The 19,347-nt window shown below is 48.4% G+C and overlaps 10 protein-coding genes across 12 annotated transcripts; 5 read left to right on the forward strand and 5 right to left on the reverse strand.

Moving 5' to 3' along the window:
- Positions 1–22: 22 nt before the first annotated feature.
- Positions 23–2,200, forward strand: ONS95_001258 (uncharacterized protein). Its single transcript, XM_058494446.1, has 4 exons — positions 23–936; positions 993–1,034; positions 1,088–1,616; positions 1,671–2,200. The coding sequence occupies exons 1-4, from the start codon at positions 320–322 to the stop codon at positions 2,049–2,051; spliced, it is 1,569 nt and encodes a 522-aa protein (XP_058364651.1). The 5' UTR covers positions 23–319; the 3' UTR covers positions 2,052–2,200.
- A 51-nt stretch (positions 2,201–2,251) lies between these two features.
- ONS95_001259 (uncharacterized protein) lies at positions 2,252–5,917 on the reverse strand. The gene is made up of 2 exons (XM_058494447.1): positions 5,554–5,917; positions 2,252–5,491 (listed from the first exon to the last, which is right to left on the reverse strand). The coding sequence occupies exon 2, from the start codon at positions 5,356–5,358 to the stop codon at positions 2,926–2,928; it is 2,433 nt and encodes an 810-aa protein (XP_058364652.1). The 5' UTR covers positions 5,359–5,491; positions 5,554–5,917; the 3' UTR covers positions 2,252–2,925.
- A 277-nt stretch (positions 5,918–6,194) lies between these two features.
- On the reverse strand, positions 6,195–6,579 carry ONS95_001260 (uncharacterized protein; the record flags this gene model as incomplete). Its single annotated transcript, XM_058494448.1, has 2 exons — positions 6,195–6,249; positions 6,299–6,579. The coding sequence occupies 2 exons, from the start codon at positions 6,577–6,579 to the stop codon at positions 6,195–6,197; spliced, it is 336 nt and encodes a 111-aa protein (XP_058364653.1).
- A 52-nt stretch (positions 6,580–6,631) lies between these two features.
- ONS95_001261 (uncharacterized protein) lies at positions 6,632–8,137 on the forward strand. 3 transcript variants are annotated; one of them, XM_058494449.1, is made up of 5 exons: positions 6,632–7,037; positions 7,095–7,103; positions 7,223–7,232; positions 7,284–7,328; positions 7,380–8,137. In XM_058494449.1, the coding sequence occupies exons 1-5, from the start codon at positions 6,850–6,852 to the stop codon at positions 8,091–8,093; spliced, it is 966 nt and encodes a 321-aa protein (XP_058364654.1). In that variant the 5' UTR covers positions 6,632–6,849; the 3' UTR covers positions 8,094–8,137. The 3 variants fall into 3 exon arrangements, with proteins under 3 accessions (XP_058364654.1, XP_058364655.1, XP_058364656.1); XM_058494450.1 differs by having other exon boundaries at positions 6,632–7,103; XM_058494451.1 differs by having other exon boundaries at positions 6,632–7,232.
- A 243-nt stretch (positions 8,138–8,380) lies between these two features.
- Positions 8,381–9,443, reverse strand: ONS95_001263 (uncharacterized protein; the record flags this gene model as incomplete). Its single annotated transcript, XM_058494452.1, has 3 exons — positions 8,381–8,880; positions 8,935–9,073; positions 9,198–9,443. The coding sequence occupies 3 exons, from the start codon at positions 9,441–9,443 to the stop codon at positions 8,381–8,383; spliced, it is 885 nt and encodes a 294-aa protein (XP_058364657.1).
- Positions 9,444–10,375: 932 nt separating this feature from the next.
- ONS95_001264 (uncharacterized protein) lies at positions 10,376–11,569 on the reverse strand. Its single transcript, XM_058494453.1, has 2 exons — positions 11,322–11,569; positions 10,376–10,902 (listed from the first exon to the last, which is right to left on the reverse strand). The coding sequence occupies exons 1-2, from the start codon at positions 11,481–11,483 to the stop codon at positions 10,606–10,608; spliced, it is 459 nt and encodes a 152-aa protein (XP_058364658.1). The 5' UTR covers positions 11,484–11,569; the 3' UTR covers positions 10,376–10,605.
- Positions 11,570–12,465: 896 nt separating this feature from the next.
- On the forward strand, positions 12,466–12,903 carry ONS95_001265 (uncharacterized protein; the record flags this gene model as incomplete). Its single annotated transcript, XM_058494454.1, has 1 exon — positions 12,466–12,903. The coding sequence occupies one exon, from the start codon at positions 12,466–12,468 to the stop codon at positions 12,901–12,903; it is 438 nt and encodes a 145-aa protein (XP_058364659.1).
- Positions 12,904–14,210: 1,307 nt separating this feature from the next.
- ONS95_001266 (uncharacterized protein) lies at positions 14,211–14,764 on the forward strand (the record flags this gene model as incomplete). Its single annotated transcript, XM_058494455.1, has 2 exons — positions 14,211–14,321; positions 14,366–14,764. The coding sequence occupies 2 exons, from the start codon at positions 14,211–14,213 to the stop codon at positions 14,762–14,764; spliced, it is 510 nt and encodes a 169-aa protein (XP_058364660.1).
- Positions 14,765–15,204: 440 nt separating this feature from the next.
- Positions 15,205–18,284, forward strand: FAA4_2 (long-chain fatty acid-CoA ligase). The gene is made up of 8 exons (XM_058494456.1): positions 15,205–15,965; positions 16,016–16,041; positions 16,122–16,517; positions 16,568–17,087; positions 17,137–17,464; positions 17,516–17,803; positions 17,864–18,163; positions 18,208–18,284. The coding sequence occupies exons 1-7, from the start codon at positions 15,526–15,528 to the stop codon at positions 17,963–17,965; spliced, it is 2,100 nt and encodes a 699-aa protein (XP_058364661.1). The 5' UTR covers positions 15,205–15,525; the 3' UTR covers positions 17,966–18,163; positions 18,208–18,284.
- ONS95_001268 (uncharacterized protein) lies at positions 18,115–19,342 on the reverse strand (the record flags this gene model as incomplete). Its single annotated transcript, XM_058494457.1, has 5 exons — positions 18,115–18,152; positions 18,202–18,389; positions 18,475–18,795; positions 18,910–18,995; positions 19,094–19,342. 5 exons carry the CDS (start codon positions 19,340–19,342, stop codon positions 18,115–18,117), a joined length of 882 nt encoding a protein of 293 aa, XP_058364662.1.
- Between the last annotated feature and the right edge of the window lie 5 nt (positions 19,343–19,347).

The raw sequence follows: 19,347 nt of genomic DNA on the forward strand, positions 1-19,347 counted from the left end.
ACCGCAGAAAGTGTCGGGAAATGTCCTCATCAAGTCGTTTTCGCCCGTTACGTACGAATCCCACGCTTCGGCTGGAACTGTCGCTGTACAAAGTCAATAGAAAAGCCAAGTTACCAAGAGCAGAGTGGACATGAGGTCTGGCCATTCTCAACATTCTGCAAGGTCGAAGTATCAGGGGTCTCTGGGGTAAACGTAAGGCCATTTTTGTGGATACGGTGAGCACCATTGGAAAAACCCCCAATGACCCGTCTTCTCTCCCTCTACTTTCTTTTCATGAAGTTTCATTCATCTTTTCCTTTACCTTCGGGTTTTTCTTACAATGGCGCAAATCGAAGAAGTTGATGTCGAGAAGAAGGGAGGCGAGATTCGCGCGACACCGGATGATTCGACCGATCGCGATGGCAACCCAGGACCTTCCGAGACCAAAACGGACGGTGGTGCTGAAGGTTGGAGATCTGGGTTTCGCGGATTCAAAATGAGGGATCTTTGGAAGTTTGAAGCCCGTGGTATCCTGCGCGTTCGCGACGACGAGAAAAATGTCATTCGACCTGTCCATGATTTCATCCACATGTTTTCGCTCTGGTTCAGTATCAACCTGCAGGCTGTCAACATCATTGTTGGTCTTCTTGGTCCGTTGGCTTATGGGCTCGGCTGGGTGGATTGTGTTCTCATTGTCATATTTGCGAACGGACTGGCCTCGGTTGGTGTTGCTTATGTCGCTACCTTTGGACCAGAAAGTGGGAATAGGACTATGGTGATTGGCAGGTACTTCATGGGGTACTGGCCTGCAAAACTTATGGCTGCTTGTAACGTGGTTCAACAAGTCGGTTTTGGTACGATCGGGTGTATCCTTACTGGACAGATGATTACAGCTGTCAATGGAGGGGGGTTGAGCTTGGCAGTTGGATGCGTGATTGCTGCTCTCTGTATTGGAATGTGAGCAGTCAACATATCATGCCGTGTTGATGATTTGCTGATTGAAATCTCTACAGAGTCGCTACTTTCGGCATCGACTATTTGAACAAGATGGAAAGGTAAGAAAAGTCATTCTACAAGTTGCAAATTCACTGGCTCACGGGAGGAATAGCTTCGGATACATTCCTCAAGCCATCGTCCTCTTCGTTCTCATAGGCACAGCCGCTCCCCATTTTGACACCAGTGCCGCCTCAGTCGGTGATTCCGCCACCATAAACGCCAACCGCGCCTCATTCTTCGCCCTGATATTCGCCAGCATCATCGGTTTCTCCGCCATCTCAGCCGATTTCTACGTCTACTACCCGAAAGACTATCCCAAGTGGATGACATTTGCTACTACATGGTCTGGCATCTGGGTAGCGTTGATCTTCACAGATATCATCGGAGTGGGAATAGCAACTGCTGTGCCCAATATCCCGGAATGGACTGCCGCGTATGAGATTTCGTCTGGCGCTTTAATTCTGGAGTGTTATCATGGTCTAGGTGGATTTGCTGGGTTCTGCGTCGTGATTCTTTCGCTTGGTGCTATTACACAGAATGCGCCATGCACGTATAGTGCCGCCTTGACGATCCAAGTTCTCGGTCGTTATGCTGAGAGGGTTCCTCGCTGGGTTTGGTGTGTTTTGATTACTATTGTTGAGGTAAGCTCTATTGCCATACATTAATTCGAGTGGTAATGTTAACCGAAGCAATAGCTTGTCCTCTCCGTTGCTGGTCGTAATGTTCTTTACACCATCTTCCAGAACTTTCTCCCGCTCATGGCATATTGGATCTGTCCATTCCTCACGATCGTTCTTGAAGAGCACGTCCTCTTCCACAAGATCCCTAAAAAGCCATTCGACTGGTCAATCTATAACGCTCAAGAGAAGCTTCCCATCGGCTACGCAGCTCTGCTATCGTTCCTCATTGGGTTTGCCGGTGCTATTGTCGGAATGTATCAGATCTGGTATACTGGTCCGATTGCAGCTATGCTGGGTGGCTATGGTGGTGATATTGGAGCATGGCTGTCCATTGGATTTGCAGGTTTGGTCTTCCCGCCATTGAGGTGGCTGGAGTTGAAGAAGTTTGGGCGGTAAAGTCCGACCCCAACTCCTGCCTCCATACATATCATTCGTCTCTCTTGGCGATGCTATCATCAAAATGTCTACGGAAACCAAAGTTTTAATGCTTCGGATAAAGAGTCTTGTACCTAGATTGTTCACCCTTCCTTTGTCATAATGCTGAGGTAAATCTCCAATATTGTTTACTTCCCAATCTATTCACGTGACATATCAGACGAGATACTTGTAATTGTCGAGCCTTCGTTCATAGTGACACTTGTGCTTCTTTTTCCCGTCTTACAAGAGCTTGTCAGTATCAGGCCTACTCAGAAATGGTCTAGCTCATTGTACGTTGATCCTTTCCGGATTTGCCGACACGATGTCTGGGTAGAGGCGACCAAGGTAGTGTCTCGGCCAAGCGACTGCGGAAGACTTAAAGAAAGGTGAAGGGTAGTTGGGTGGGTACAGATGAGTAGGAGGATTGTATGTGGGTGGGTCTATGAGCCGGGTGGAGATACACAGGCATTTTCCTTCCGCTCAGGTTCAACGGTTTTATTGGCAGTTCACAAAACTGTAGAAAGGGATACGTGGAAGGATATTGCTAGCTCCAGCAACTTCTATTCCCTGGTGTCGGCTACTACGCCCAAGCTCTCTCGTTCATGCCTGAGACTATTCCGTACCTGGTTGTGAAAGGCAGCACACAGCTGAGAGAGAGAGAATGGATGAGCTGCCTTACAAAGTAACCAAGCATAGTGTCGAACTTGCGATCCGAGGTGCCCCATACGTTTTCCTCCAGGGATACGATCGCATGACAATGTAGAGCGGCAAGATGAAAGTCACAGAGTACTCCTATACAAGCTTTTCTATTCAGATTCGCAGTAGAACGCCATCCAACCATGTAAACCAGTATCTATGAAACGCCACCGAATTGACCCTCAATCCCACCCATGCCGTTCAACTGCTGCTCGGGGCCTCCTGTGTCCTCGCCCTTGTTAATCTTCTCAGCCCTGACATCAGGCATGTTGTTATTTGGGTCTGCGACAATGGCTCCGTAAGGACCAGGCTTAACCACACCTTCCATTGGCTCAGACTCAATAGGCTTACCAGCTTCAATCGCAGCTGAAGTGTCAACCTTGATTTCACCATCCTCAACCTTGAAACCTGGAGCAACATCCTTCTCTCCGTTTTCTTGTGTTTTCTTCGCAGGGAAGTGGTTATTGACTAATGGTGTAGTGTCGTTGAATATACGGAGTAACATAGCTGTTCTATCCTCCTTGGCCAGCATGAGGTTCAGAGAGTGCAAGCTGCGCCATAGAGGAAGAACCATACGCTCTTGGAACCCGTCTTCCGCGTCACTGGGCTCGATGCGAAGAACACAGCAGCCCATGCCGATGTTGTTGACATGTTCGCCGATCTCGCCAAGATTCTTCCACGCACCGTCGGAGACTTTGGGGAACATCTCAATGAGGAGACTGCGGAGGGTTTCCTTCTTGTATAGACGGACTACACGCTCTTCGCCGACGTAGCCTTCGAGGATAGGCATGCCTTCCGATTGAATCCGCCATTTGCAGACATCTTCAGCTTGGACATCTTGCTTCATGAACATCTTGACCCCGCCGTGGATGAACTTGATGCCTTTGCCCTCATTCTCCGTTAAAATATCGCGGATCAAAGCAGATGTGTAGTAGATAGTCTTGGCTGGCTCTCCTTCCGCATTTCGTACCATGAATCTGTCACGAGGGAATCGAGGAGATAGCTTGTAGAATGTTTCGATGGATTGAACTTCGGGATGTTCAAAGGATATGTATTTAAATGGCTCCTCAAATTGTTGACCAGATCTGTTTCGAGCCGGGCGAGGTGCTGATGCATCTGAGCGCATATCTCCAGGCCGAGTAGTCAAATCAAGTTCGGCTCCGGGTGGTGGTGGGTAGTGAACCTCTCGGTTCTCGAGTCCAGGTTCGGCTGGCTCGTCAACGTCTTCCTTAACCTTCAACTTCTTGGTCTCCATAACTGCATCAATCACAGGCTCATCCTCTGCAGGTCGCTTCAGGACATTTAGCGTTGCATCGGGTTCCGGGTTTGCTTGGTTCTGACGGGCAACGGGAGTGACCTCCGACTCGGTATCAAGATTTGGTCGGGTCAGAGCATCAGCAGCCTCAATTTTGGGTGCGACAGATCCTCCTTCGACAGGAGTTGGCTGAGCCATGATCTCTTCAACAATGGAGGTGACGGGTGGCTTGACATCAGTCTTCTTTGATTCCGATTCCGGCTTGGCTTTGAATTCCGACATCTTCTGCAAGATGGCAATGAAGAAGCCACCAGTGTCTTGAAGATGCGCATAAACGCGCATACATCTCTCGAAAGGGATGTCCGTCGTGCTCGTAGGCGTGAACATGCCTTCGACAAGCTTCTCCGTAGCAGGTGTTGGGCCATGCTCAGCGAGGTTTGCTTCGACATCTTTCCACGAATACCAAACTTTCCCGCTCTTGTCCATAATGCTCCAGGATTTCAAGCCCTCACGTCTCTTCAGGAGAGGCAATTGATCTTCGCTAGGGAGGAGCTGAACCTTCTCAAGGCCGCCACATCTCTCAATCGCGGATGCAATCACAGCCTCATTCTCCACGGGATTCATACTGCAGGTGGAATAGACGACACGACCACCAGGCTTGAGCATCTGTAGAGCTCGTACAAGGATTCGGACTTGTGTGACGTAAAGACCTAGAGCATTTCCTGGACCCCAATCCTTCCACAAGTTAACGTTCTTTCGCATTGTTCCATCACCTGAACATGGTACATCTGCCAAGATTCTGTCGAACTTGAGATATCTATTGGTGGAGGGGTTTTCGGGGGTAGGTGGAAGCTTGATGGATGGGAACATTGTAGCGTCGTGATTGGTGACAATCAAATTGGGCGACGAAAGTCGCTTCAATTGATGGATCAACATATGGCTTCGCTTATAATCAGAGTCGTTGGCAATTAGCAGCCCGGTGGCTCGTCCATTATCCGTTGAGTCGACCTCAAGGTCCGCTGCATCGTCCAGCATCATTGATTCCACACCAGGGCTAACCTCACGGCCGTCCTCCTGTGCATGATCTTGGAGAGACTTGCGCATGCGTGCCTCTTCTCCTCGGTGGACCATCTCCAGCAATTGCGCGGCCTTGCTACCAGGCGCAGCACACATGTCGAGGACAGTCATTCCAGGTTGAAGGTCCATTACCAACGGAGGGATCATACTAACAACTTCTTGTCTGCTGATATTACCCACGCTCGTCTCGGACACAAGGTATTTCTGGAAGGCTGCGAAAGGAGGGAACCGTCGAACAACGTTCTTCGGGGTTGTCATCCACCATGCGAGCTCGTCTGGGTACCAGGGGACTGGCAGAGGAGGTTCGACAAGACTGCCGTCATAGTGAGAGATCTTCGATATTTCGGGAATGTATCGCTCTTTGAGAAGTTTCTGGACTGCAAGCGCATGTCTAGAGACAGATCAGTAAAATAGAACGTAGTTCACAGTTTGAAGATGAGAATTGTTTCATACCCTTTCGACCCTGCGAAACGGAAGCTATTGGGCAACTCACGCTTCAATGCGTCCCAGAAATCCTCTCTCTCCTCATTCGATATCCGTAGCACAGTGTTGTAGTATCTCTCGAGGCGCTCATTGTGCTTTGGGACCTTGTCGAAGCTGACTCTATTATCTTCTCCCCCACCACGACGATTATCTCCCCGCCCTCCTCGACCTTTGCCTCCACCGCCACCTCGTCCTCGACCGCGACCGCCCTGTGGTACATTAGAATCGGTGGAACGATTCTGGGCATAGAAGACTCACTTTGTTTCCTCCGCGACCCATGATTTGTGCTTGTTGGGTCAAATGTGGAAGAATTGATTGAGGATGGTTATCCTCGCTGTCGCAGTCTCATTTTCGCAAAAATAAGCTTGAGCTTGGGCAAGGATGAGGTCATGGAATAACTATTAGCCGAGTCACGTGGCAGATTTCAATTTCGCAACTTCGAGCAACAGCATTGATCTCATGCTTCACTTTCCCGGAACAATCTTTACTGCCGTATATAGGCTCTATAGATGTGCAATTTCACTTCTTAGGATCGGCAAAGCCAACGATATACGTCCTTTCACGACTACTTCTTGACAATTCCAAGCTAGTGTCAGACTCCCCCCCTCCGTTCAAAAGTTCTCCAACCTATAGACTTCATATGGAACCTCTTCATAAGGATGGGCACTGAAAAAGTCAGACCATCTCATCTATAGGTATTCTGGTAGAGCCTCACGCCTTCAATGCCGCAACCGCATTCGTAGCTACATACTCCCCAAGACACATCACCTCAACCTTGACCTCTGGAGTCTGCTCTACCACACCTGGAGTACCGATATGAGGGTTCGCCGTATCTCCCGGACGAAATTGCCCCGTCCCCATTGTCGTCCAACAACAATTGGTATAACCGCCTGGGCCGGGATATCGACCGGCTCCAGCAGCGAAAATCGCCGTTTTGCATGCTTCGAGAGCTGCCGGAGGAACGGTGAAGATAAGTTTAAAGCGTGGGATCGTCATATTTTAAGGCGTAATTATGCTGATGTCAGCACTTAGCAGTTTGGCAGGATAATAGCAAGTGCTGTCCATTTTCAAATGCTTACGTCCGTTCTTATTGCTCAATTCCATGATCACGTGGAGGCGTTTCCCCACTCTCACGTAAGATGGTTGTTCTAGGCAGGCAGCCTCACTTCATACGTACTAGAAAGAAGTTTATTTTATCCTACGATAACGATTATAGTTTCCGCTTGACCTTCTTTCCTCTTGGCTACTCATTGACCGGTGACCAATATGTCTTCCTCGTTGGATCAAGAGCTCGTCTCTAACTCATCGAATGACTTCAAGTACATGACAAGTCTTGGTCTGGAGAGCAATATCAGTACAGCTGCTACAGACAAAGTATTTTATTATCACCGTGCTCTTGGAAAAGTGGATGTCTCAAAGCCAATTCTTGTTATGATTCATGGTTACCCACAATCGTATGTTTGTACCATTTCTCAATTGAAGCGCAATGCATGAGATTAATGACTTTCCAGAAACTTCATGTAAGTATCAAAATAACTTTTACCTTCAACCCTGTAACTATTCATTGCTTTTCACGAGTACCGTCGCGTTGTTACGGACTAATTTCAATGCTCCCGGAATTGTCTGATCTGAAATGTAGGTGGAGGCACGTAAGTCACTTCCCAGTCCCTCTCTAATATATACCCGCTGACATTCATCAGATTATACCTCTCCTGCCGCCCGATATACCGCTCTTCATTCCAGACGTATGTTCCTTGGTCCACCTCACTACAACCTATTGAATGTAACAATTACAGATTCCCGGCTACGGGCGTTCAGCCCCCCAAACCACTCCCCACTCGAAACAAAACACCGGCCTCTCCATCCTCAACACCCTCTCCACTCTCCTCCCCCAACCCTTCCCCTTCACCTCACTCCATCGCATCATCCTCGCCGGCCACGACCGCGGCGCCCACATCAGTCAGCGTCTCACCGTCTCCAATCCGCACCCCTCATTCCAAATCCTTGGCACCATCCTCCTCGACATAACCCCCTCACTAACCCGCTGGTCCAGCTTCAGCACATCTTCAACAGCAGTAGGAGGTTTCCACTGGCCCTTCCTCGCCAACGCCGCACTCGCAACAAGCATGATCACCTCTTTCGGGGGCGAGAAATGGGCTCGCTTCTGTCTCGAGCGCTGGAGTGGGAACTCTCCCTCTGCATTGGCGAAGTTCAAGGAGAATGAGGCGTGGGAAGTCTATATGAATGATTTTCGGAGAGAAAGTGTGGTGAGAGCTAGTTGTGATGATTATCGTGCTGGTGCGGAGGAGGATGTTGTGGCGCAGGAGGAGGATCAGAAGGCGGGGAGGAAGATGGATTGTCCTGTTCTGAAAGTCTATTCGGAGTTGTTCCTGGGGAGTAACTATGATATGAGGGCTGTGTGGGAGGAGTTTATGGTTCGACCTGGAGATTTAGAACTTGTGAGTGTGGGGTGGTGTAGGGCATTTTGTGGCAGAGGAGGCGCCAGTTGAGACGGCGGAGGCGATGGTGAAGTTTTATGAGGCAATTTCGGGGCTTTGAATGTTTTTATACTGTCCATGATTCTCTTTATCTAGTAATAAGATACATCTTACCGTCCATAGGCCTACTCCTTCACATCATCCACCGTGACACAAGTTTCAGTACTTACAACGTGGTTGATAAATAAAACAATAGCTGTTCCGCTCGTCCAAACTCTCAAATCCTTCTTTTGCACTGATAACACAAGAACACCACTTTCCCCTCGCTTCTCTACAACCTCCATCCTCATCGCCCCCACCTACCACTTATAATCCACCCCCGCCTCACTCTCCATCAAATCAAAATTCGGCTTCGCACTAAACCACCCCGCCATCTCCGTCCCCACAGTCTTATACGTATACGCCGCATCCTTCTCATCAATCTTCACCGTCTCATGGCCCCTCCCACCTGCAGCAGCATCAGCCAACAACTGCGCATGACAGCACTTCTCCAAGCTCATAAACCAAAATACCGCAGCCTCAATACTCTGTCCGCAAGTCAACAAGCCGTGGTTTTGTAGAAGCGCGGCTTCCCCCTTGCCGAGCGCGGCGGCGATGGCGATCCCTTCGTCTTCGGCGAGGACGACGCCTCGGAAAGACGAGTAGAGAGCGATGTCGTTGTGGAAGGCGCAGGCGTCTTGGGTGATGGTGTCGAGGTTGCGGCCGAGAGTGCAGAAGGCGCGGCCGTAGATGCTGTGGGAGTGGGCGACGCAGTTGATCTCTGGACGAGCAGTGTGGACTGCGTGGTGGATCATATAGGCTGGAGGTTATTAGCTTGGCTGTTTTGTTCCAGTAAGTGGGAGTGGGAAATTACCAGCTGCGTTCAAAAGACGACATGGGCCGCCTTCGACGACTTGGCCGTCGGGATTGACGAGGATGAGATCAGAGGCTTTGAGAAGTGGCCATGCGACTCCAAAAGGGTTGACCCAGAAGTGGTCAGGGAAGACGGGATCCTTGTACTGTCAGTAGCTGGAATTACAGAAACTGGTGAACAAATCATAAAAAATGAGCTCATATTTAGAGCGTCCTAAGAAATATTCATCCGATGACAAAGATGTAAACGAGGCGTGAGCTCACTCTCAAAGTAATATGTCCAGCAACCCCCTCATCAAACCCAAACTTCGCAAAGATCCTAAACGCCAAAGCAAGTCTTCCCTTCTGATAATTCCTCTCCTCATATTTATCCTCAAACTTCTTTGGTCCAGGGAATTTTGGCATAGTGATTTCCTTCTTGGCAGCTTGAGGCTTGCTCAAGCCTGGTTCGAGAGTGGCGGTGCCGGCCTGGCTCTCGTTACCATTTGATGTCGCGGATGGTGGTGCCATTTTGGATTTTATTTTAATGTTAAGGTTACGTCAAAAGTCTTTGTTAGGTTATTTTGACAGGTTGAAGTTTGAATTGTGGCCAAAGATGGGGTGAAATGGGATTAGGTTTCAGACGGTGTGCAGAAGCAGGGATGACGGCTGTTAATGCTTTATGGCGGCACTTTTGGCCTTCCGTTTCTTGATCTTACAGTAGGCTGTTGATGAACAGCTACTGAGGGTTCCGATGGGGTTTTGGCTTGAATTTAAAGAGACGAGCTGACGTTGGCTCAGGTGAGCTTGCAGGCTTATTTGCTTGGCTTTCAACGATCGGACAAGTCAAATGATCCGGAGCGAGTATTTGGAATAGGTCGGACAGTGATATTGATGAAAATGGTAAAAGAGAAGTCAAAGTAAAAGGAATATGAAGATGAAGAAAATAGATGTTTCGGAGACAAGGACGATTGAGGGGTTCTACAAATTTGAACTACTCGAGTACTAGCTGTCGGCACGGGTAGAGGTGGCCCGTCTTTGGCCCGATATTTGGGTGATCGAATATCAACTCGCCCGATGCTATTTCTCGACTTAACCCTAGATGTTGGTTTGTTCGGCTTTGCTATGCTGTTTGGAATCCCGGGGATGAGAGACCCCGGAAGTGGCATGCGTTGCGGGGTAACGCCGAGGCATGGAAGGAAGGGGCTCTTGATGACTAAGCAAATCTTTGCCGATGCGAAGGTAAACAAAAACTTCGGGGTGGACGAGTCGGGTGGTCGGTGGATGAAAGTGCTAAACGAATAAGTTTAGATCCAATCTCTTATATTTTGATGTTTTCAGACCATCGTAATGGCAGCCAAAGATTGTTTCTGAGGTTTCCGTCGGGATATGTCTCGGCATCGCGAGCTTCGGCGTTGCAGCTCAACGAGGTCGATTCCCATCTGTTATCACGAGTTTGGACGAACGTTCCTGACTACGTTTCATTTACTTTCGCTCCTCAACTCATCTTCTAAAGAAAACTGCTGCAAACCTGAGGTGCACTGAAGTGGAAGAATCCCATGGGTACTTCTATCGCTATCGGTTCCACGGCTTCTATGCTTCAGCACTTACTTGAACCATATCCCCAACAATATGCTCCTACAACAACGTGTCATAGCAGAGATCCAAGTACCTGTTTCTTCAAACTCCGCCCTTAGCAATCCACCTTTCCATCAAAGTTCGCTCTCAACCCATTCCCCCCAGACGAACAAGTACGAAGAGGAAGAGTCGGCCCACAATGTATCTTATAATCAAAGTTTTTGGTTGGACCGATCAGATGAAATCCATGCCAGTCGCGAGATTGAGTGAGGTCGAGACATTCCATGTCACATATCGTCTTCCCTTCGTTTGTGTGAAGATGGTTCTTGACGGCCCCTTTGATCCTCCGAGCTTCAGGAGCCAATTCGCAGTTTTTGTCCTGTGGCGTAGTATACCCAGGATACACCGTCGACTATTTGTGTCAGTCAGAAGACTTTCTGGTTAATAAACTAGTCTCGACGGCTTTTAGATGCATAGGGTCTCTTTCGTGATCCTCATTTTGGGAGACAGAGCCTTGGACCAAAGCCTCCGCAGATGCAAAAGAAAGGTTGAGACATTGTCCATACCTGAGCCATAGGATTTTTTGCATATGCCTCGACCCGAGAGTCGGTTCATGACGATCCCAGTGGTGTCGGCGAGTTTGAGAATGCCATTGGTAATACCGTAGGAATGCTATGGACATCATTTGAGGGACCATTGAAATACATCCCTGGAAGCCAAAGTCTTGTCCGAAATCCTTCAACCACAAAAATAAACAGCAACACCACTGTAACATCCAAAACTAAAGGAGGGAACGAGAAATGATAGATGACTGAGGATGTGCTCACAAACCTTTATATCTGGCCGTTGGACCGGAAGTACTTCAGCGCCCCGATCATATTCAGCCTGGATCGCGGCGAGCATTTCTTCTTCACTATTTGGCACATCATATGATTCACAAAAGGACAACGAAACGCATTGCAACGCAAGCAGAACAGCCAGTTGAAACCGCATCTCAGACGAAAACTTTTTGGTAGAGATTTATTCTTAAACTGGAAGCTAGAAACCATTTACCTAGGCAGTCGTTAAATATATAATCCGCCGAACGATGACAACGGTTGATCCCACAATTGCGATGCTCGGTGAAGGCCAACATGGCGCTACTCTCGGCCATTTCTCGCTCGAACCAGCCTATTATCACAAAGCTCCTCTTTTTAAAAGTGGTTCTGACATAGACACAATCCACACCACTCAAATTTCTTCGGAAGAGGCAGCTGGAAACTGCTTTCGATTGATGCTTTGGATGGATACTTACGGATCAGGGCTACCTGCTATGCCAGGTTAGTAAAGTTACGCCTACCGACAACCGTCCCTGAACCCCCGAAGCTCGTATCTGCACTTCGATGGGTTATTGGTGGGGTTGTTTCAGGCTTTCTCGTAGCCACACTTGACGGCTCAGCCACCACCCGGCAGTGGAGGACTTCAGCCCAAATGATCAAGCTTTCTATGCATGATTGGCAGGGCCAGCATTTTGCTGAAATTCAACTGCTTGTTTACCTTCAATACCACAATGGTACGACTAAAAATATGGGAAGAGACACTATTTTGATGATAGTGGCTCTAGTGGATTTGCGAAAGGCTTTTAACTTGAAAGTTAGTCCATGCCTAAATTCTAGGGGATAGCCTCCAGCAAGGGCATCTGCTGATCATTCAGGCAGTTGTCATTGGCTGCTAGTCGCCCTTTCCAACTTCAAGTGCCCCGCGCCAAATTACCCCACATTCCTATTTAAACCCCCCACCTCACACCGCACCCCTTCCTCCTATCAACTCGCTTTGATTGACAATACAAACAGTACTGAAATCAACATCAACATCAACTTCAAAACAACAAACCAGTAAACCCGAATAAACAACTTCTCAACTTCAGACGAAAGCCAAGATCACGATCATATCCACAAATATACCCAAACCCATCAACGTCATCACCAAAAACAAAATGGCAACCAACGCCCAAGTCTGTCCCGTCGTAGGAACAACAAACACCATCCTCCCCCCATCCCACCCCGACTTCGACGCCTCCAAGCCCGGCCTCGTCTGCCCCGTCACCAACGCCTCAACCGACCATCACCACCAACTGCACAAGCACCCTGGTCTCCCACCCAATATCTCAGACAAGGACGCCAAGTCCTGCCCAGCTCTGAAGGACCAGATCAACAACGAAGAGAACAAGGCTTTGGACGAGGGGATTTGCCCGGTTGTAGGACCGGTCTCGACGGTCCTCCCGCCGGATCATCCTACGCCGAAGGAGGGAGCGGAGGTTTGCCCCATTACGAAGGCGACGTTGAAGCATCACAAGGATAAGGTTGTTAGCCATCCGTCTGTGGAGGGAGCCGCTGAGGGTGCGGTTTGCCCTGTTGTTGGGAAGAAAGCGTAATCTGTTTGTTGCAAAAGGATTTGAGAGACATGGTTGCTTTTACGGATTGGTTGGGTTTGGACTGGAAGGAACTGGGCTCGGTGGTTAGGTGAACAGGCAATATGGCGTTCTGTTTTTATTCTAGGGCTTGGGAGGGAAGGATAAATGCGGTATCAGGGTATGGGGATTCGGTACCTGGTGCAAAAGGGAATATGGATTTACTGAATTGAAAATACTTAACACTCTAGGTCTCGCTTTTACAAGCCATTGCCACATATATTTGTGCTTCGTGCTGTACCAAGTGACATCTTGCTTGTGAACAATATTTACACAACACACAATATCCACCCACAAATATTTGATGCTTTTGATTGAAGGAAGGCAATCTGCATTATTTTTCTACTCTTGATGTGAAGCTTTTGCAATCTTACCCATGTTCCTCAATCAGGGTGGATTGTCTTGTTAGTGTCAAGTCAATATCAGGTGGTTTGTCTGAAGAGAAAGTACAATACCAAGATTTATATGAACTTCACTCATACTATTCAAGATGCCCGCAAGTATCCACTTCTGTTATTCTCGATACACTAACCAACAAAAGGAATCAAAGGAGTGATTGGCTTTACAAAAAAGTTTCATCCTCAGTAGTATAACCTTCTCTCAAACACAAACGTAACTTCACATTACTTGACATTTGCAAGCTGATGTTGCTCTAGAAGTATTTGATTATAATATGCGCTGTTCCGGCATACTTCCTTGTTGACATGTTTGAGAGAAGCTTTCGCTTGCTAATTTGCACTTCTTCCAATTGGCTTCAGCCATTCAATCATGTCTACGTATTAGCCTAGAGTCCTCAGAGTCATTTCAAAGGCACGGCACCGAGCTATTTCGAACAAAGGAATCTTTTAAAGCTCCTGTTTCAGTGACTTAGCTTTGAAAAAAACCAGCTGCTGAGTGTCGATCCTCCCTCTACGTTGCGTGTTGTATCCTGAGTACACTTGACTGTATTCAACCGGGATACTATAAAACTTCACCAGTCGTCTAATGTCCATTGAGTACTGTAAGTAAAACGAGACGTCAAGATAGCTTAACACAACATGCACGTGTCGACCTTTGAGCGGCATTATTGTCACAAGTAACAACATGATTGGCTCTCAATTGACATCATTGACAGCATTGTGCTCAATCTTCCTTCTATTTATGTATCATAACGTTGCAGTCAGATCCACAAGGAAACCAATCACAGCAAGTACTGCTTGAACTACATCACGGGAAGAACCCATGGCCCGAAATATGACGGCGGCTTCTTCATCGCAGACTACGGCGTGTACATGCCATCTCGGGAAGACGGACTGGCGGGCTGGATGGGAAAGGGTCTGCACGGAACAGGCTACTACAAGATCGATCCGTTCGACAAGGACCCAGACTTCAAGCAGATCGGGGTCGCCTTTATCTTAGCCCAGGGGTCAAAGGCCAAATTAAGAAGGCGGAGAAGGACGGCATAGAAATCATCGTGTTGGAGAGGTTCGACCCAGCAAAACACGGCTTGGTCGACTCAGCTGTCCTCGGCGATGTAGTCGTCAAGCCAATACTCCGCCCGGGTATGGTCAAGCGGAAAGTAAAAGCCACTCCAACCGTTTATAGGGATACTTACAAGGAGACCTTTCATCTACCCGTGACTCACACCTTTTCCGGCTGGAGTAAGAAGGCACTTGAGGCAGAGTGTGCGAATCGTCGGAAAGCCAGCACTCTCGCCCACTACGCGAGTTGTTGGTCAGTTCCGAAGCTGATGGCAACGCTCCTTGAGAACGATGGGGTGCACGTCGAAGTCATTCGTGAAGCGCCTTCACAGCAAGACAACTTCAAGAAGGAAGACGAAGAGTAGAGCGGCGTGCAAAACGCAGGTGAAGGAGGGACGTTGGGGATTGGTCTCGGCCAAACTTCATAGATAGGAAGTACTAGTTAGATACTCTATTTTTGGGCATAGATTTTAATAATGGAAGACTTTCATCGAAGAATAGAAGAACAGGCAAAGCGAATAATCCATCTTTGTGAAATGATAGAATGAGTAACTCAGTTATGAACCATTAGAACATTATGCAGAGATCTTTTCAGTTTCTATGTAATAACACCACTAGATATAGGCAGAATCATAGCCAAATTCTCAAAGCTTTCTTTACTTTTGAGCTGTATCTTGGTACCCTGATCGTGGTGATGAATCAACAGACGAACTCGCTTAATCAGCCCCCTGACAAAACAACCATCAAACGTGATCATAGATAGAAAAGGTCTCGGTGCGCAACCTTTGCAGAATTTCAGAAGCACCCGTAGACTCGCAATTAGTCATTGATACCTCGCTGAACAAAATGAAGAGCGCAGCTGGAAGTAGCGATACGTACTATCCCAACACGTGATATCTCGCCTCGGCCTCAAACCACCTTTTCCGGGTTTCCATCATCCCGTCCATGCCCAGCCGTGGCTCATCATCATCACGACGCGTCCTGCATACAATTCACCCACCATATCAACCTAATTCATCCCCAAGCAACAACTTCCATTTCTATTAAAACCACGCAAATCCAAACTACTTCTTCACTCCTCTCACCATCCTCAACCCAAAATCTCTCACCTCAACATCCTCTCAACATGTCTCTCAAAACGACAATCGTCCAACCGGGCATGTTCAAAGCACCCCCATTCAGCCTCCCGATTCCAAACCACCCTCAAATTGAAGGCGAGACCATCCCCCGCCGCAACGCAAAATACGTCGATAAGTTGATCTCCAGACCGGATGATGATACGGCGACGCTGTACGATGTCTTGGTGCGCTCGGCTGCCAAGTTTGGCGAGCTGGATGCGATGGGAACGCGGAAATTAATCCAGATGCATACGAAGACTAAAATGGTGAAGCAGATAATAGAAGGGAAAGAAAAGGAGGTCGAGAAGAAATGGACTTTTTTTGAGATGGGGCCGTACGAATATGTGACGTTTGGGCAGTACTTCGATGGGGCGATGCAGATTGGGTCGGGGTATCGGATGTTGGGGCTGGGCAAGGGAGATAGGGTGCATATTTTTGCGGCTACAAGGTACGTTTTTATTATATGTTTATGGGAATGGAGTTCTGATAAAGAGATAGTGCCAATTGGCTCGCTGCTGCTCATGGTATTTATTTATTTTCTTTCTTCCCCCAACCAGTCTAAATCAGGTCAAGGGCTCTCGCTTACTCGGTACGAAACGTACAGGCGCCGTCACCCAGTCCATGCCGATCGTTACCTCTTATGCAACTCTGGGAGAAGAAGGTCTCGAGATGTCGCTGGTGCAGAGCAATGCGAAAGCTATTTTTGTTGATCCGGAGTTGCTCAGTAAATTCATCAAGCCTTTAGACAAGGCGAAGGAGTTGAAGTGGATTATTTATAATGACCAGCATGAAGTCAGCAAAGCTGATATCCAGGCCCTGGAGAAAGCGCATCCTCATATCGAGATCTTCTCATTAGAGCATTTACGAAGTTTGGGCGAGAATAATCCGTGCAAGCCTGTTCCACCTCAGCCTGAAGATCTATGCTGCCTCATGTACACGTCCGGGACAACTGGAAAACCAAAAGGAGTACCATTGAAACATCGCAATGTCGTCGCATCAAGTAAGTCTCTGTCCTTTGCCTGGACTCAGCCGATTCTGATGTATTTTCAGTCGCCGGCCTCGAATCCATCTTCACAGAATACGTTGGTCCAGCAGACTCAGTGCTCGCCTACCTCCCCTTAGCACACTGTTTTGAGTTCGCATTCGAGAACGCCTGTCTCTACTGGGGTGTGAAAATGGGGTATGGTAATCCGCGCACGCTTTCCGACCTTTCGATGAAGAACAGCCAAGGTGACATCAAAGAGTTCAAACCAACAATTCTAGTCGGAGTTCCTGCAGTCTGGGAGACTATCCGAAAAGGTATCGAGAACAAGGTGTCAGGGATGGGTGTTGTGGGGAGTAATGTATTCTGGGGAGCGCTGAAAGCGAAGACTTGGTTCTGCGAACAGGGGTATATGGCACCGGCGGGGTGGCTCGATTGGTTGGTATTCAATACTATTAAGCAGCAGACTGGAGGACGTCTCAGAGCTTGCTTTAATGGTGCCGGGCCGTTGGGCAAGGAGACTAGGAGATTTATTTCATATGCTCTGGTTCCTCTCATCAGTGGATACGGCCTGACGGAAACCTGCGCGTGAGATACACAACTCTCCCCACAAATGATTGTCACTGACGAAGAGTAGAATGGGAGCTCTTCAAGACCCACTAGAATGGACGGACGACACACTAGGCGATATACCTGCCAGCATCGAGATCAAGCTCGTGGACTTCCCAGACGCAGGATACTTCTCCACAAACGACCCTCCACAGGGAGAAATCTTGATTCGTGGGGATCCCGTCATGGAAGGGTACTACGAGAATGAAGAAGAGACAGCTGAAGCGATGGCGCCTGGCGGCTGGTTCCGAACTGGGGATATTGGAGAATGGGCACCTACTGGTCACTTGAAGATTATTGATCGGAAGAAGAATTTGGTGAAGACTCTGAATGGGGAGTACATTGCACTGGAAAAGGTAAATTTTCCCGATCCCTGATAAAATTTCGGAAACTGATGAGATATGTAGCTTGAGTCCATCTACCGATCCTCTAACGTAGTACTCAACCTCTGCGTATACGCTGCAGCCGACAGGAACAAGCCAATCGCCATTGTCATCCCCGCTCCATTATTACTTCAAAAGCTTGCACAAGAAAACGATCTCGAAGGAAAGAGCTACGAACAACTTGTACAAAATGACAAGATCAAAAGAGCCGTATTGAGAGAGCTGCAGAATACGGGCCGAAAAGCGGGGTTGGCGAGTTTTGAGATCCTGGACGGTGTTGTTTTGACGGATGCGGAGTGGACTCCTCAAAATGTAAGATTGACTTCTGTACGATGATGTAAATTTGATATGAAAACTAACACTTGATCTTAGGGATTCTTGACCGCTGCGCAGAAATTAAGTAGGAGAAAGATTGTGGATGTGTATGAGAAGGAGATTGATATCGCGTACGGAAAGACAAAATCTGGTGTTTGAGAATTGGTAAGACAATCATGACCTTGTGAGCACTTGTATTTGTATCTTTGGGTGTATTGAATTTGCATACTATAGACAGGAGTTCCGAAATAGACATGTTCTCAAGTCCTCCCTCCAGGGATACCAGTCACGTTCTTTTCGTTTCTTCCTTACGCAACAAGCATGCCACCAGGCAAAGTTGGAAGCCCTGATACTCCTGTAAGCGATGCGATAACCGAGTGAGGAGATGAACTCACAAGCAGAATTTCCAATATCCTCCTTAGCCTGCTGAGCTTTAGTGCAAGCAATCGCCAATCTCCCCAGCTGCAACTTCAGAGGCGGACATGTCTCACTGAAACACTCCGTCCCAAGCGTATCCATAGCCTTTTGAAGCGAACCATCGACCCAGCCGAACAGGTAATCACCATGAGCTCCATACCCCGTCCTGTACTCAGTCAGTCAATCAACTTCTCCCAACCTCTCACACAATCCAGTTTCTATAAAAACAAGCTCAAAGAAGCAGTACTCACGGATCACCAAAACTATAAACCAGCGGCTGCTTCCCATTCTGATAATACCTCTTATCCGCAAACCCACTCGTATCATACATAACCTCATACATCACCTGCGGGATCCTCACGGGGTGCGTAGACGGACACTTGTCGCCCGCGAGAGCAGACCCAGACTGGTACGCTACGTGGCTGGCGTGGTCGGGACTGTCGAGGTTCTTGCCGTCCCAGCAGGAGGGGAAGATCACTGTTGCGCGGATCCCGCCCGGGCAGGGCTTGTTGGGGAATTCGGCGGTGTCGGTTGAGGAGCAGGGGGCGCCGGAGCCGCCCATTGTGCGCTCGCTGGGTGGGTGGTGTTAGAGCAGTTGTGAGAATGTTTTAAAGAGGGGAGCATTTTCGGGAAGCTTGGGTCTCGGAAAAGTCGAATTGGGAAGAAAGTTAGGGGATTGTACTTACCTGGCAGCGAGACAGCGATGGCATATCTTCATCGTTCCACTCGGTTTCTTGCGCAAGTTCGGATCACCAGTAAACATTCGGAATCCCTAAGTCATCATCCACACAATCAGCACACCTTGCTTTCTGCTTTCTCCGCCCATTTCCTACTTCCCCATTCCTCTCTTACAAACTAAAGAGGACTCACCTTCGGCATAACAGTAACCTTCTTATTCGACCCACTAAACGGCCTCATATAATACACCGTAATGCCCCCATCCTGCTCCAACAACGACCCATTCAACATCCCATTCGCCATCTGCGGCACCCGCTTGAACGTCCCATTCTCGGGAGATTGGAAGTAGATGGATGCGGTCCAGTAGTTGCTGAAGTCTTCGCTGAGCTTGCAGGATGTGCATTGGGCTGTTTTGGAGGGGTCGAGTGTGCTGGGGTCCATCTGGG

Source organism: Cadophora gregata (genome assembly GCF_030347475.1).
Source record: "Cadophora gregata isolate MNR1 chromosome Unknown scaffold_1, whole genome shotgun sequence".
Classification (NCBI taxonomy): Eukaryota; Fungi; Ascomycota; class Leotiomycetes; order Helotiales; family Ploettnerulaceae; genus Cadophora; species Cadophora gregata.